The sequence below is a fragment of the Monodelphis domestica genome, chromosome 1, assembly GCF_027887165.1.
Source record: "Monodelphis domestica isolate mMonDom1 chromosome 1, mMonDom1.pri, whole genome shotgun sequence".
NCBI classification, from domain to species: Eukaryota; Metazoa; Chordata; class Mammalia; order Didelphimorphia; family Didelphidae; genus Monodelphis; species Monodelphis domestica.
The window spans coordinates 184,260,575-184,278,427 of NC_077227.1; the positions used below are offsets into that span (position 1 = coordinate 184,260,575).

The following is a 17,853-nucleotide window of genomic DNA, read 5'->3' on the forward strand; positions in this document are numbered from 1 at the left end:
AAAATACTGATAAAAAAATTTATTTTAAAAAAATTTCTAAATTAATGGAGATGTTAAGTAGTTACCATATTTTCTAACAATACTGCCAGATGAATGGGTCTTTTGTTGGGGAAAGACTTAGGTTCTTTCCTCTTTGCAATGATACCATACTGCATATAGTAGCCTATTTAAAACAGGCCTCATTTAAACTATACTCACAAAGTGAGATCAAATTTTCATGAGTCCTGAAAAGATACACCATCACCTAGTTAATTATTAGTTAGAACACCATCATATAATGAAATCAATACATTTACTGACATTCTAAGAATTTTTAAAGTGCCAAAAGACCATTTTTATAGTACATTCATATTAATTTTCTATTTTGTGAAAATGTAAAACAAAGATTAGTGAGTCAAAAGAAAGCATTAAAATCAACAAGTGATATATGTGTGTATATATTTTTTATATATACACACACACGCACACACACACACATAAATACTTCTGTGTGTATATAGATCTACATTAACCATCATTGTAAATTAATCATTTGGAGGGGATGAGGCAGAAGCAGAAGGAAACCATTCATATATACATATGCATATGTATATACAAATGATATGTAAGCAGCAGGGCAAAAGATAACCATTAAATTTTAGTGTAAAAACACTAGGTAAAAATGTTACACTATAAAAACAAAAACTATGTTTCATAAGAACCATAGATAAATCTATCAATAGAACAGTGTCATGAGTCTTCCAATTTAGTACACTTGATTGCCAAAATATAACTTAAATTCAATCTCTAATCCATATTTCAATCTTACAAGACTGGAAAAACAAAACAAAACAGAGAGCTTCAAAAGTTAAGTGAGAAAAAAAAACAAAAAAAATTAAATACTGTTCCAAATGCTGGTCAACAGAAATTGAGTGCATATTCTAGGACTTAGATAGTCTAATGACTAAATTTAGAAAAGCAGACCTTATAAACATTGTTAGGCTTACTAATATTGAAGCAACTATATGTAAATTAGATTTTGATGAAGAGACACATTTAAAATAATTCTCCAACCAAAGGCATGAATGGAATGAAAGTTATATAGGGATGTTCTTTGAGAATTATATGGGATGTAAAAATATAGTTCCCTCCTTTAACTTAAAAAGCCTGTAGATGGTTTTCTCCCTTACACAAAAAGGTGTTCTATTGAACAAAACAGAGCTGGAACAGGAAAACTGGGAGATAGTAACACTGAGATCCTGAGACAAATCACTCTAAAATCTAATTCTATCAACTAGTGCAGGGCAATTTTAGTTTACCACAGTTATCTTAATTGTGGGCAGGTTCCTTCACCTGTTTACCTTTCATTTGTCATATATTCAGATTCGGGCAGCGAAGAGTCTTCCAAATACTAGTGATAAATACATTTCTCTTTATATATATTAAAAAAAAAACACTCCTGTAATAAATAACACATTTTTCTATAAAGGAAGATTATGCTGTGTAAAAGAGGAGAAAATACACATAATATGATAAAATTATCTTCAACTCTTTTATTCCCTACCATAGACATGACTTTCATTTTTGGTTTTTTTTTTCCAATGGTCTACAGTTTCCAACTTCCAACTGTTCATTCACACTGCTTTAACTTGATAGACATTAGTTATTGCCTTCCTAAATCTAGAGATGATCAAGCTAGAGTATAAATATATACCACAAATCTCCATAAAATGCTGACAAAACTGAATAAGCATGCCTTGGTTTAAGTCCATGCTGGTACCGCTGCTTATAAAATCAGATTATTCACCAACAACGCTGTTTTCACTCTGAAAGTTGTAAAGAGTTTTCCTGCCACTCACTTATACTTTGTGTCAGAAAGAGATGATATTCAAAGAAAAAATAAATTAACAGTATTAACATTTCTTCTTGGTTCTGACTGTTCAGTGTCAAGTACTATGATTTTTCTTTTAACACACATGCCAGACCGTGGCTATCCAAATGAGCACTCCCCTTTAAACTGGCCACCTTAGGAGACAATATGCTCATGTCAACAATGCTGCCATTGCTTCACATATTTGGGGATCCCCTTTGGAAATTGCCTTCATGGCCTGTCACACATTCTTTGAAGACCTCAAAAGTGGAAAATCTTTGACCTGTGAGGGTGGATTTAATTTCTAGCAATACTCCAAAGCCACTGAGAACAATGTCTGGTGAATTCAGCAGGGGATCAACATACAGTCAAGGGGTAAAAGAGGTGAGATTCTAAAGTATTCAAGACTGATTTTAATTTGTGGCTCAATTAGTTCTGAAATCAATTTTAAGAGAGGGATACCAAAAATATTCTAAGCAACTGCAGCATCATTAAAAAAAAGCATCTAATTTCTCATAGTGACAATTATAAAGTTCTGGTATATTTGAGATTCTTTTTTAAATAAATTTTTACAATTATAGCTTGTATTCTATCCCACTGAAATGTATAGGTTTCACACTATAGAATTTAAAGCCTTTTAGCAATTTCTGAAATTCAAGAGACAATAAGAAACATCCTGCCCATTATTTTTGGTAATTTTCTTTTCCAAATTTTATTCTACCAAGTTGGTAGTACGTAGTACCCAACTTGTGACTATTAGATACTTAGTTTTTATTTCTCTTTATATTGTTAATAGACTACTTCAAAAGAAAAAAACAAAACTAAACAAATAAAACAAAACAAAAAAGCCAAATCTCAAAAGTGTAGGAAATCAATTCATTTATCCCCAAATAGCTTATCATTAATTGGAGATAAAATAATTTGAAATCTCTAAGATACAAAAACAAACAAAACTCAAATATAATAAAAAACACATCAAGAACCAAACTGTACAATTTCTGAGCTGCACTGTTTATTTTGCTGCTTGAAACCTAAGTGACAGTATGCCACTATCATTATGGGGTTTCTTCTAAACCTTTACTACACTGCAGGTACAGAAATATACGGACACATTTTTGGAGAATTGACATTTTGCAAAATGCAGCAAACATTTTAATTTATACATGAGAAAAGGAAGTGTTCAAAAGGGTATGCATTTCAAGTTATTGCAGGTTATTTCTGTGAGAGAATTTCTGCAGGTAAAACATGTTTAAATTTAACCAACAGTAACGTGTCAGTGTATTTAAAATCATGACAAAAATCTTCTCTCTGGTCATTAGTTGCCCATGACAAATTACTATGATGTTGTATGTTTAGGGCAAGATGTCAATACAGCATAAATCCCATGGCATTTTGGTTTTCTTCTGGAGATTAAAGCTGTTTTTCTTGGGATAAATGCAGCAGCAAAACACAAACCAGCTGATCAAAAAAGCACTTCTGCCATAACTCCAATAATTTTCAGGGCACATCAACCGACAGTAGTTTTGCCATTCCCAGTTCTTTTAAGGTTTACATCACTGCACTGTTGCCTTAAGTACGTCTTGTAAAAGCTTGTTCTCTGTTAAGCCAGTTTACTGACTACAGCCTGGTTGAGAGAATTTAGCTGGTTGGTCCATTTATCTAGTGCAGTATATCGGGCACCACCCCTCTTCTGATGATCCAGTTCAAGGAGCTGGTTGACTTGATCAATTCGGCCATGAATAGTGCTAGAAATAAATAAGAGATAATTTGTCTACAAGACACTATGCATAGTCTAGAATGTTGTTTCAGAAAAAAATTATCAAAGAACCCAAAAGAAAAAACTGCTGTCTGTATAAATGGACAATTATTAAATAATGTTGGATTCCTATGCTGTCTTATAAAAAAAATTTAGCTAGAAATCAGAATATAGGTACACTTCTTCAACTTATTCCAAGTATAAGAAAATAAAAAAGTAGTATGAGAGACATGATAATCAACATGCTTAGATCTAGTTAGATCAAATACCATGTAATGCACAAAAATAATGTAGTTGGTGGTGGGAGTCCTATTATCTAATCTCCATATGGTGATCCACATGTGTCTTATGCTTAACAGTTTGAAGAAGACTCAAATAATTGTTTTTAAGTTGTAGTAGGCGTTATGCATTAATAAGAAATCTTTCCTAAATAAAATTTAAAATTTTTTTCAGAGTTCAACACAAATACATATACCCCCCCAAATTTTTTATCATAGGAAGTGATATCCTTTTAGCAATTCCTTTAAGAAAAAGAATTCACAACTTATCTTTGTCAATAAAAATTTTACATTTTGCAATAAAAAGTATATTAATGAAAAAGTACTTACTTATCCAATATGCATTGTACCAGCAAGCTCTCCACATCAGCTACATCTATGTTTAATTCCTAAGACAGACACTGTAATTAATTTCACTGCTTTTAGATTTTAGGAAAATTGATATTATTTTAATTCATTTACTAGAACTTAACAGAAATCATTCTATAGAGAAATGCCTAAATAAGTTTTTTCAATGTAATCTCTAAAACATTTAACAGCAATCTGACAAAAAATATTTAATTTTGTAAAACCATATATATTTTACTTTTTCCTAACAGTTTACTGTATTTGAAGTTATTACTTTATCAATAATACATTTATCAAGAAACCCAATTTTTCTAGCATATTAACTTAAATGTTTTATACATTAATAAGTTTATGCCCAGGAAACATTTCTGTACCATTTCAAAGAACAATTAAATTAGGTATGAATTTTAAAAGTATTAGAACTATATTAATGAATATAAGTAAGTCTCTCAAACTGAAAGTATGCATACTATATTTAAAATTACAAACTATTAAGAAGTGATAGATCCTATTAGTGCAAGTACCTTTGAAATAAAAGGAATATGTATTCTTGTGTAAGGCTTAATTAATTTTATAAGCACTTGTGTTCTGATGTTTCGCAAAAGCTCTGAAAGAAAAGGCAAAAGTTAAAAAACAAACAAAATCAGCATAACATACAATAAGAAAAGGACATGGTATAAATTATCTTTCTACTTTTTCATCAATCTTCTAAAAAAATAGCTTTAGTCTGAAAACTAAAAGCATATATTAAAGTTTCAATAAAAATATTTTGGTCCAAAAGACATATATTTCTTATATGTGGAAGATTATATTCCTTGAGGATTTCCTGCTTATGCATGTTGCTTGTGTTCACCTAATCACCTCCCTTCAAATTTTCATAGGTTCCTCTCTATCAATTGTCCATTCATACTCATAATTTGTATCAAATATAATGTAAATTCCTTGGGGAAAGAGATTGTTTTTTATTGTTTTTATATCATCCACATCTAATACAATTCTGAGTCCAAAATAAGAACCTGATAAACGTTCTTTTAATGAAGTTGGAAAGGAAAAACAGGAAAAGCAGAGTGCTTCCTATGTGCAGTTGAGTACCATTCTCAGAAGCCTGCTACATAAACTTCTCCTGTTGAGAGGCAAAAGCCTAAAGTCATAGCCATAAAGGCAAAAAGCCCTATATCTATGTACTAGCAAGAAGTCCCACAACTATGTGGGACACTGTAAAAAAAAAAAACAGAAATGTGATTTGTCTTATAAATTACATCATATTTATCTAAGCATACCATAAGCTAATTTCTATTGTTTTAGTTCCTTTTAAAAAGTACATTCTAAAAATTAACTTTAATGCAACAGTAAATAAGAAATACAAGCATCAAAATATAAAGAGTAATACTAAGGATAACTTAAAGGAAATAAGATAGCAACAATCAGATGAAGGTAATTATCCTTAGGCTGATAAAACAGCTAACTACTTAAAAAAGTGTTGAAATATTAAAGAATGTCATGCACTATTTCATGTGGTCATCAATAATAAAAATGCTATATATCTTTTCAAGAAACATAGTATAGTATCATACTATGATACTATACTATGTCCTAAAGATTTCACAATAATGATTCTAGACTACCACAGAAATGTAGGTCCAATTAATCAATTTTCAGGGAGAAAATACCTTCAATGTGCTCCCTTATGAAGGGATCGTCCATGATGTTGCTGTGATTTGTTTTCAGAATCTTCTCAAATTCAGTGATGTCGTTATTCTGATAGGCACTAAAAGAAAAGGGGAAAAAAGGCTGAATTCTAACCTAGTCAAATGTAAATAAACTATATACAAAAACAGAAAATCCAAAGAATTTTCTTGTCAATTAAGTCATCCTAATACCAACATGTTACTGGATTATCTAACTTATACAAAAGGGGAAAATGATAATCAATATAAAAGGGGAACAAAACTAACACTAAACCTGGAGGGCCGAGTTTAAGCTCCTGCTTTCCAGACAAATAGTTGTATAATGGTAGGCAAATGACTTAATATATCTGGGCCTCACTTTATTTCCTAATGAGGGTGTTAGACTATACAATGTGTAAAGATTGTATATTCTATGGACTCAACAGATTCTCCATTCATCTCCCTTCTTTCTGAGGCTTCCCTAAGTAAAATAAATTTTCACTTTACTATTTTTATTCTACTTATAGGAAGGAAAATAAATGTTCTTTCCTTTTGTTAGCTGCAAGCTATTAAAATGACCTTTGAAGATTTCAATTTACCTACAATTAAAAGAGCTGTGACTTAATATTTAACACAATTCTTAAATTTGATGTTTCTAATTACAATTTTACTTTTATCCATTAATAGTCACCACTGAAGCTATTCAGGATTCACATATATTTATTATAATATAGGAGTTATGATCTCCTTAAAAAATTATACACCCTCTCTGAAAGTTACTCAAAAAGTATACTCTCTTAATTTTAATCTTTTAGAAAACCATAAGCAGCTACCAAAAACTTTCAAATAAAACATCTGATTCTCCTGCTCCTAAACATGAAGTTCCATTGAGATCTGAAAGATGGAACATTATTGTAGCAATCACAAAAAATTGCTGCCAAATGGGACACACGTACAAAGCAGAGAGCAGTGATGGAGTCCCTTACTGCAGATAGCCAAAGGCCTATTTACGGTCACAATTTATTGAAGCGTACGGTGTTCTACTGTTGATATCAGTTCTGTCAGGCACTGCGTGAATCTTGCTAAAGGTGCTGAGAAGGAAGAAGCCAACCTTCTGGATATGGCACCACTGTCTGCTTTATACATATGTCATATTCATCAGCCATTCTGCACGACCTCTGCTGTACTTCCATCTGTTGGATCGCAATGTAACTTCATTTTAGGGAAAGGAGATTCAAGTGCTTCAACAGGAATTTTTTCCCTGTAGTCTGCTGCCAACTGACTAGGAAGATAAAATTAGGAATCATTACTTTGTTACCTATCCAAAATGCATAATTTGAAATTATTTTTATGGGACAGTTTAATTAGGGAGAAATAAGCACAAATATATATTTTAATGAGGAAATGTTATCTTATTGATTTTTTAAATCTTCTGCAAAATCATAGGGACTTTTAAATTGGTTGTTATAACAAATTTGATGGTTATTAAAGTGATGACTATTAAAATCAGTAAGAAAAGTGATGACTATTAAAGAAATTTGGTAGCTCTGAAGTTTCATTACAACCAAATATTAGAATGACAAAAAGAAGCTTTTACTTAAAACATTTAAAGATGTGATCAAAGTCTATCATTATTTATTTAGTCAAAGCAGGATTCAGATTAAAACAGGAAAGGTTCTCACTAAATTTTTCTCAAGAAATTTAGACTAAACACAGAGAGGGTAATCCTCTCACATATGATAGGCAATATGGTAGGGTCAAAAGAATACTGCACTAGTTAAGCTATTATGTTATAACTGACAGTTTCCAAACCCCAAGCTTCTAATTGCTTAGGTTACATGATATTCATTTGTACTCATACTTTTTTTAATATTGTTGGTAGTCACTGAATATTTCCTTGACTGTTTAATTCACTCTTTATCAGTTCATATAGATCTTTCCATGATTCTTTGTATTTGTTACACAACATAATATTCTTTTACATGTATGTATCCCACTTCACCTAACCATTCCCCAACAGATGGGCATATACTTTGTTTTCAATTCAAAGCTATCACAAGAAGTACTGATATAAATATTTTGGAGTAAAATGAGGACTTTTTTCCTTATTGATGGTTTCCTTTGGGGGTAAAAACTCAGTAATGGAACTCCTGGATCAAAAGGCATAGACATTTTAGTCATTTTATGTGCTTAATTCCAAATTGTTGTCCAAAGTGGTTATAACATTTCACAGCTTCACCAAAAATGTATTAATGTGCCTATCTTACCACAATGCTTCCAACACTAACTGGCATTTTTTTTTGTCATTTTTGCCAATTTGCAAGGTATGAGGTGAAACCTCAGGATTCTTTTGATATACATTTCTCTTGCTAGTGATTTGGAGCACTTTTTCATGTGCTTGTGAATACTTTGCAGTTTTTATACTGAGAACTACTTGTCTATATTCTTTGATCAATTATCTCCTGGAGAAACTATAATTATTAATATACCATTTCATAAATATGTCACTAGATGCCACAAATTCAGTGATGAGTATAGAAAGAATCATGTAGTGGAAAGAAAATTAAAGCTTGGAAGTCAAAAGAGTCATGGACTCAGAGCTTCTCTCAGGCACTTAAGTGACCATGGGCATGTCACTTAATAATCCCTTGGAGTCTCAATACTGCAATGTGGTCCCACAAAAAAAATGGACTTTGAAACTGGGAGACTGGGTTCAAATCTCAGCTCCAATGCTTACTGTTATTATGGGGAGGTAACTTCACCTCTCTGAGATTCGGTTTCCCTACAGGTAGGATTGAGGCAGCTGTAATGGATGATCACCGAGGTCTCTACATAAAACAGAATTCTGATACTTCCTTTCTTTTGTGAATAATGGAATGCAAGCTTTGAATTCAGTCTACATACATCCTAGACTTTAGGAGAATTAAAGAATAAAATGATGGAATTGGGATAGTTGAATTTTAAGGTCTCTTCCCATTCTTAAATTAGACGGTTCCTATCACTTCTCTACAAAAATATCCCTTTCTATGAAATTTAATTGAAGTTCTAAATTCAGCAGCTTAATATTTTTATGAAAAATTATAGCCAACTGAATGTTACAGGGAAAACAAAGTATATAAAGATCATAAGATTGTGGATTTAAAGAGCTGGAAGAAATCTCAGAGATGATTTAGTCCAACCCCTTCATTTTACAGATGAGAAAAATGAGAGCTAAGGAAGTTAAATGCCTTGTCCAAAGTCCCACAAATATTATCAGAAGCAAAATTTGAACCTAGGTCCTGATAGAGCCAGTGCTCTTTCTACAATCTCACAGTTTTAAACCATATGTGAATATTAATTTAACTGCTGATACTCAAATATGAATTTTTTTGCCCAGTGTCCAGTCAAACTATTAGAAGAAGGGAATCAATCTTTCAATAAATAAAATCCAGAGACATAAGGAATTTACAGCTAAATGCAAGGATGGTTCCCAGCTTATCTTTAAAGAAATAAGTAAAAGAATTGGTAGAAATGGCTTCATTATATATCAAAAGGCAAAAAAGGAATCTTACTTCATAGTACAGTTGGCTATCTTATCTTTTAGAATTCATGGTAGGAACAAGTGGAAAGAATGCTATGAATAGAGCTAATTTCTTCATTAAACAGTGGTTGAAAATAGTGAAATTCTATGAAGAATGAGACAAAATCCTCTCAACAAGTTAATACATACATGTTGATATTTTAATACATTCCCTTTCCATTCATGCTTCATAGAACCATTCACTTCAGGATCTAACTCGAGCACCAGCTTCTCTATAAAGTCATTCCAAATCTCACCACAACTCTGACTGTTCTCTCTAACCACCATGCATTCAACTATCTTCTATTTATTCTGTCTTTATTCTTGAATTCCAATTCTATAATGAATAACATTTCTTTCCATTCTGGACCTCTTTCCTCATTCCATTTACTAGAACATTCACTGAGACTTGGACCCTCTCTGTTAACATGGCATTACTGGACACTCTGCAGTTCTTTCATTTACTGTAGTCTTCAACTCACATTGGCCAGATTGCCCTTATATATGTTGTCTTAGAAAAGTAGTAAGAATAGTCCTTGCTCACCACTGCCACACCCTCATTTACTACTATCTCCTTATTGAAAATTCACTAAATTAAAATTTTCTACCCAATACACATCATGATAGCTGCTGTGTATCAAGCTGCCCCACCCCCTTCCTCTTTTTCCAAAGAATTCACCACCTGGCTTATGATCTTACTTTCCTTCCCAATTCCTGTCTTCATACAAGCTGTCTTCAACATTCATACCAAGCTCTCTTAAAACTCCTGAATGTTTCAATTTCTCAATGTTCTTAAATCCCATGACCTACTCCTTCATTCAGCAATACATAGGAATGGTCTCATCTTGGATGCCATTATTGCCCACATGTTCTTCTTCTTCTTCTTCAATCTCTCCCTATACCTCACCCCTTCCAAAACTGTTCTTTATCCTCAATAATACCTCTAATTCTTCCTTTTCCCCCTAGAACTTTCTCAAGTCTTTAGTGTTCTGACTTTACTTTCATCCCTCTCCAATCCATTCCCTTTCTTTAACCAGTTCAATTTTACCCTGTCTTCTACTCTCAAATCTCTTGTGAATTTGTTCTATCATTGTGTCCAGAATACAGAACACAGCACTGGTGAGGAGCACCCATGGATCCTCAGCTGTTGGTTAGGAGTTAGTTCAACCTCAACTCAGGAACAATTATCTCTGTCTTAGGTCAGCTTGGCTTTCCTGAGGGGGACAAAAGGGGTGGCCTGAGGCCAAAGACTCAAAGCCAGCTGGCTGGCCAGCATGAAAGGGGCAGTCGGGGTGGCCAAGCCTCTTCATCTCCTGGCTAGCTGGGCATGATAGGGAATGGCCCCTCTGTCCCTGGGTTCCACTTCTAGGCCCTGCCCAGCATCCCCAGAAGTGCCAAAAGGCAAAAAAGGAATCTTACTTCATAGTACAGTTGGCTATCTTATCTTTTAGAATTCATGGTAGGAACAAGTGGAAAGAATGCTATGAATAGAGCTAATTTCTTCATTAAACAGTGGTTGAAAATAGTGAAATTCTATGAAGAATGAGACAAAATCCTCTCAACAAGTTAATACATACATGTTGATATTTTAATACATTCCCTTTCCATTCATGCTTCATAGAACCATTCACTTCAGGATCTAACTCGAGCACCAGCTTCTCTATAAAGTCATTCCAAATCTCACCACAACTCTGACTGTTCTCTCTAACCACCATGCATTCAACTATCTTCTATTTATTCTGTCTTTATTCTTGAATTCCAATTCTATAATGAATAACATTTCTTTCCATTCTGGACCTCTTTCCTCATTCCATTTACTAGAACATTCACTGAGACTTGGACCCTCTCTGTTAACATGGCATTACTGGACACTCTGCAGTTCTTTCATTTACTGTAGTCTTCAACTCACATTGGCCAGATTGCCCTTATATATGTTGTCTTAGAAAAGTAGTAAGAATAGTCCTTGCTCACCACTGCCACACCCTCATTTACTACTATCTCCTTATTGAAAATTCACTAAATTAAAATTTTCTACCCAATACACATCATGATAGCTGCTGTGTATCAAGCTGCCCCACCCCCTTCCTCTTTTTCCAAAGAATTCACCACCTGGCTTATGATCTTACTTTCCTTCCCAATTCCTGTCTTCATACAAGCTGTCTTCAACATTCATACCAAGCTCTCTTAAAACTCCTGAATGTTTCAATTTCTCAATGTTCTTAAATCCCATGACCTACTCCTTCATTCAGCAATACATAGGAATGGTCTCATCCTGGATGCCATTATTGCCCACATGTTCTTCTTCTTCTTCTTCAATCTCTCCCTATACCTCACCCCTTCCAAAACTGTTCTTTATCCTCAATAATACCTCTAATTCTTCCTTTTCCCCCTAGAACTTTCTCAAGTCTTTAGTGTTCTGACTTTACTTTCATCCCTCTCCAATCCATTCCCTTTCTTTAACCAGTTCAATTTTACCCTGTCTTCTACTCTCAAATCTCTTGTGAATTTGTTCTATCATTGTGTCCAGAATACAGAACACAGCACTGGTGAGGAGCACCCATGGATCCTCAGCTGTTGGTTAGGAGTTAGTTCAACCTCAACTCAGGAACAATTATCTCTGTCTTAGGTCAGCTTGGCTTTCCTGAGGGGGACAAAAGGGGTGGCCTGAGGCCAAAGACTCAAAGCCAGCTGGCTGGCCAGCATGAAAGGGGCAGTCGGGGTGGCCAAGCCTCTTCATCTCCTGGCTAGCTGGGCATGATAGGGAATGGCCCCTCTGTCCCTGGGTTCCACTTCTAGGCCCTGCCCAGCATCCCCAGAAGTGCCCTGTATGTATGTGTTTTCAAGAATTCATTGGCTTCTGCTCACACAGCCCTGCTCTCTCCTCTTCGTCAGGTGTGGTTCCCCTGTGCATCAGGCCCTGCCCCCTCTGGCTTCTCTGTCCCCAACACTCCTGCCCAACCACATTCTGGCCTAGCCCTGCTTCTCCCAGGTTCTACCCCAGTATCTGTTCCTTCCCCCTCTTCTCCCTCTGTGGGCAGACTCCAAGATCAAGTGAGCCCCTGCTAGGTTCCCTCTACCAACTTTGTTCTTGCCCCAGCCTGGCTGTGTATCCACAGGCCTCATTCCTCCTCATGGTGAATGCACATCTGAACCCTAGCCCGAAGATGGGGGTGGGGGGATTGAACTCAAGGTGCTAGGGCTACAGGCCTTGGTCCTTCAGTCAGTGTTCGGTCCACTGAGATTCCCCTTCCTGACCCCAAACTTGTCCCCATGCCAAAGGTTTGGAAAGAAATGTGTTCTCCCTCCTGTGCCCCCGGGTCCTGTTAATCAGTCCTGCAGGCCAAAGCACCTGGCCTGGGCTTAGTTGCTCTCTTGGTTGGGCCATGGGTAGGGGGGAAGTTGCTGTTGGATTTTTCATATAATAAACTAGTCGTTTCTTAAAAAACCAAAAACCAAAAACCAAAAACCCAAGATATAGCAAAAACCTTCATTATACAGAATTAGATATGCTTAAAAAACAAAACAAAACAAAACATAACATATGTGATACGGTAAAGCCATGATAAGTGAACTGTAATATAGCAAGGAATGACTGTATTCATCTTCAACCAGGCCCTCTCTACAATATGGTAATACTTCTATTACTCCATCAACAACTTTCTCACTCTTCCTAGAAGATATTCCAAATCTTTTCTTTCCTTAGCTCTCTTTTCCTCTCCCCCTCTTTCTCAATTAAGGACCTTGTATCTCTCCTTCCTTTCTTAGCCAAAATCTGTATCTGATGCCTACATTTCCTCTCCTCTCAACCCTTTGGAATCTAGCTTTCAAATTCATCCCTCTATTGAAACTGCTCTTGCAAAATCTGTTGAAGTCTTTTTTCAGTTGTCATCCTTCTCACTATCTGCTATAAAGCTGACCAAACTCTCTCCTCAGGGCTTTTTGATGTGCTATTCTCCAGATTCTCTCACTATCCATCTAAATGCTTCTTTTCAACCTCCTTTCCTTGCTCATCATCCTTATATTCCTATTAACGGTGGATGTTCTCCAAGACTCTGGGGCCAAGACCCTCTACCAACTCTAAATATCCAAACAGTTGCCAAATCTTGTTTTTACCTTTACAGAATCTCTTGTAAACACTCTCTCTTTTTCACTTACAAAACTACAATCCTTGCTTAGTCCCTTATCATCCCTCCCTAGCACTACTGCCATGGTTCTAACCCTGCTTCGAATCTTTCCCCAAGCCAGTCCATTCTGTACTTAGTTGCCAAAGGATTTGATCCTGTCTCCCCTTTGCTCAGTGAACTCCAATGGCTCCCTCTTACTTCCAGTATCAAATATAAACTACTATTTAAAATGTAAAGATCTCAATGACAGGCCCATTTCTATTTTTCTAGTTTAATTTCATTTTGTTTTTCTCCACATACTATAATCCAGCATCAGTGACCTCCTTGTAATTCCTTTAATATCATACTCTACTTTCTATTTCTGCCTCTGTTTTGATGTGTCCATTGATGGAATACTTTGTTTCCTTACCACCTTTAGTTTCCCTGACTTCATTAAAAACTTATATCAAATGACTGGGGATGTTGACTCTAAATGATCACCCTAGTGCAAACACCAACAAACATGGAAATAGGTTTTGATCAAAGACACATGTAAAATCCGGTGAAATTGCACATCAGCTACAGGAAAGGGTGGTGGGAGGGGAGGGAAAGAATTTGATTCTTGTAACCAAGGAAAAATGATCTAAATTGACTAATTAAATAAAAATTTCAAAACAAACAAACTTATATAAAAGCCTACTTTGTGCAGGAGGTCCTTTCTGATTCTCCTTTCATATTACCTTCCATCTACTCTGTATGCACATTTAATTAATTAATTTATTCGTTCATTCATTCATTCATTCATTCATTCATTCATTCATTCATATGTGTGTCTCCACCATCAGAATATCTATTCTTTGAGAGCTAGGACCATTTTCTCCCCTTTTGTAGTACAGGGCCTAAAACATAATAAATATTTAAATAATGCTTGTTGACTTTCTGTGACATGATCACCTCCCATGTTTTTATTTATCATTTCTATGCTGATGATTCACAGATCAATTTAACCAGGATCAGTAACTTCCCTGTTCAGTCTACCATTCACCAAGTGCCTAATAGGCATTTGAAACTAGGAGTATACTTACTATGCTGATTGGCAACACCATTCTTCTAATCTACCAGATTCATAAGCAACTGAGAAGCTCTAACTTTTCTTTCATTCAATATATTCAATCAATTGCTGAATATTGTCATTCCTATCTTCATAACATCTCTTGTATCTAAACCCTTCTCTCTACTCATATAGTCAACCCTCTCAAGTTGAGGCCCTCATCATTTTTTTGGATTATTGTAATAGCTCCTTAATTGTCTTCTTGATTTGAATATTTCTCTATTTCAAGCCATCCAAAATAACTTTTTTTTAAAAAGTGCAGACCTATGCATGTCACTCCTCTAATAATAACTCAATCAACTTTAGTGGCTCCTTATTGCCTCTAAGATAATACATAAAACATATATCTATCCTTTAAAGTCTTTCAAAACATGGCCCCAGCCTGTATATTCTGTCTTAGCCAAACTAGCCATTTTTCTCTTCTTAACAAACATTTCCATTATCTCTTATCTCAATTCCTTTGCACTGGTCATCCTCCATACTTGGAATATGTTTTCAGCTCTTCTACTTCACAGAATCCCTCTTGTTCTTTAAAGATGTCACCCAACCACCATCCTCTAAAAGAAGCCATTTCTGATTTTCCCAAGTGCTAGTATACTTTTGTATAAACTGCTTTGTCTTTAATCACTTTGTATAATTTGTATTTATTTACACAAGTATTACACCTGTCTTCCCCATTAGAATGTAAGTTACTTGAGAAAAGAGATTATTTTATTTTTCTGTTTATCTAGATTCCCCACATCTAGCACAAGGTAAGTGCTTAAAAAATGTTTTTGAAGTGATTTTAATATGCAGGAGCAAACTAGAGGCAGATGATGAAAAAACTATTGGAAAACATGGTTGAATATTAAGAAATAAGAGAGGGCAAAGACTCGTATACTACTCGGAAGTAAAACATCCTGGGGCAGCTGAGTAGTTCAATGGAGCCAGGCTTAGAGATGGGAGGTCCTAGGTTTGAATCTGGCCTCAGACACTTCCTAGCTGTGTGACCCTGGGCAATTCCCTTAACCCCCATGGCCTAGCCCTTACCATTCTTCTGTCTTGGAACCAATATTTAGTATTGAGTCTAAGAGGGAAGGTAAGGGTTTCAATTTAAAGAAGAAAGAAGTTAAACATTGAGAATACTTTCTTAAAAAAAAAAGACTACTTATATGTGCTACATATGGACAATGGGTTTAACCTTAGGAGAGAAACTAGATTGAATGTGGAAAATGTCAATAACCTCAGACACAAAAACTCATTATTTTACTACTATTCTTCTAGTACTTTGTGATAAGTTGGAAATGGCACTAAAGAAAACAAAACCAGGAAAATAGCTACGTCAGCACCAGTATACATAAAGGAAATCAGTGCTGGAGATGATAATTTGGAAAAAGGTCAAGGAACTGATTCATAAAATATCTGAAAGAGGGGGCAATAACAAATGATTAGGAAAATATCACAAAAAAAGAAAGCAGATTATCTTATTGAAAATTAGCAAGAGAAATGAATAACTACTGACCTATTAACCTACTTTTTCATTTTTCACCTCTATAAATCTTTATGAGGATTTTCACATGAGATTATCCTTGATGAAAATATGAGAGGGGAACAAGTAGACCATGCCTGCACAATCAAGATCTTGTTATGCTTAAGGATTTTAAAAATGCATTTGCTTTAGTACTATACAATATGCTCTTAAAGACTTTATTTCAAAATGCTTCTCATACACAAATTAATATCAACACTTTTTTCAATAATGGGCTGTTCATCAATATCAAGTCAAGCATAAAAATGGTAACATACACTTGAAAAAGATGCTTCCTTGGGGGCAGCTGGGTAGCTCAGTGGATTGAGAGTCAGGCCTAGAGACCGGAGGTCCTAGGTTCAAATCTGGAGACTCAGACACCTCTCAGCTGTATGACCCTGGGCAAGTCACTTGACCCCCATTGCCTAGCCCTTACCACTCTTCTACCTTGGAGCCAATACACAGTATTGACTCCAAGACAGAAGGTAAGGGTTAAAAAAAAAAAAAAAAGATACTCCCTTCTGTAATGGAAGGCACCTAGCAATATATATATATATATATAGCAATAGCACAGAGTCCAAATGGAGAAATTTCTTATGTATAGCAAAATCCTCCAACCACCTTCTGCAGATGGCGTTCTCACTGAATCAAGTTCCAGAATACTAAAAGAATACTAGATTAAATTCACAACCACCCATGAGTTCAACCTATGAAGCCAAACAGAAAGAAACAAGGAGATAAAGAATAGCTATTGTTGAGATTACAGTAACTCCAATAACTAGTACATTGGGGGGTGGTGTGTTGTGTGTGTGTGTGTATATGTCCTCCAGACACTGCAGAAGGACAATGCCTTTGGCACAGAATGAATAGGAGAACATGGGTGAAACATTGCTCTCAATGATCCTGAGCTGCTTTTTGAAATAAAGACTTAATTTTTTTCAAAATCTGTTTTCAACCCCTAAAAAGGTAGATAGATTATTTAATAAAGAGAAAGTAATAAATGGATGGCTAGCCTGACTAACCCACTAGTAATCAGTAGATTAAAAGACCTAAAAGTCTTTCAGAAAATTGGGCATGCCCTCTATGAAGGCTCTGTGGAAAGACTAAAAAAAGATCATATAAGATGGAGAGTATGTGTGTGATCTGAACTGTGGAAGGAGTCCCTACATATATGAAATCATAGATACGCTATTACCTCTTGATTTTTAAACTTTGTACATTCTTCCAATACTGACTGACAGCATGGGATGGACTCAAAGCAATTCTATAATCTCTATTTTTCCACAAAGCACTTCCTTTCTGCCCCCTGTTTCCCTTTAAAGTACTAGTAAAATGTGATGGACAATTTAGGATACTAGGCCCTGGGAAACCTAAGGGTTCCTATTTATCTCTAATATACTTAAAAACCTTGGTGTTGCCCATAGGCAACATTCATTCCTCTTACCATGACTGTGGGTAGGGGTTGGGGAAAAGGGAAGGGAAAAAACTGCTGGCCTTTGGGCCACCTTCTGCCTACTGAATCTTTGTTGCCTTCATCTAGGTTAAGCTTTCCTTTATCTCTCTCATTTGGCCCCCCCCCCCCAAAGTATTTTGTTTTGAATTGCTTATAGTCAAGGTAGCAACATCCAGTAATTTCTGACTTTTTAAACTTCATTTAATTACAAATACTGACAAC

The 17,853-nt window shown here is 35.2% G+C and overlaps 1 protein-coding gene across 2 annotated transcripts in view; it reads right to left on the bottom strand.

The window, feature by feature from the left end:
* Positions 1 to 2,839: 2,839 nt before the first annotated feature.
* The window catches only part of COPS2 (COP9 signalosome subunit 2), a 55,862-nt gene continuing 40,848 nt past the window's right edge, over positions 2,840 to 17,853 (bottom strand). For both annotated transcript variants that reach the window (XM_007479931.3, XM_007479930.2), the window contains exons 10-13: positions 5,902 to 5,999; positions 4,756 to 4,838; positions 4,214 to 4,272; positions 2,840 to 3,594 (exon numbers count right to left, since the gene is read on the bottom strand). In XM_007479931.3, the coding sequence (XP_007479993.1) occupies positions 3,450 to 3,594; positions 4,214 to 4,272; positions 4,756 to 4,838; positions 5,902 to 5,999 (385 nt within the window). In that variant the 3' untranslated portion in view covers positions 2,840 to 3,449. The remainder of the gene's footprint in view (positions 3,595 to 4,213; positions 4,273 to 4,755; positions 4,839 to 5,901; positions 6,000 to 17,853) is intronic.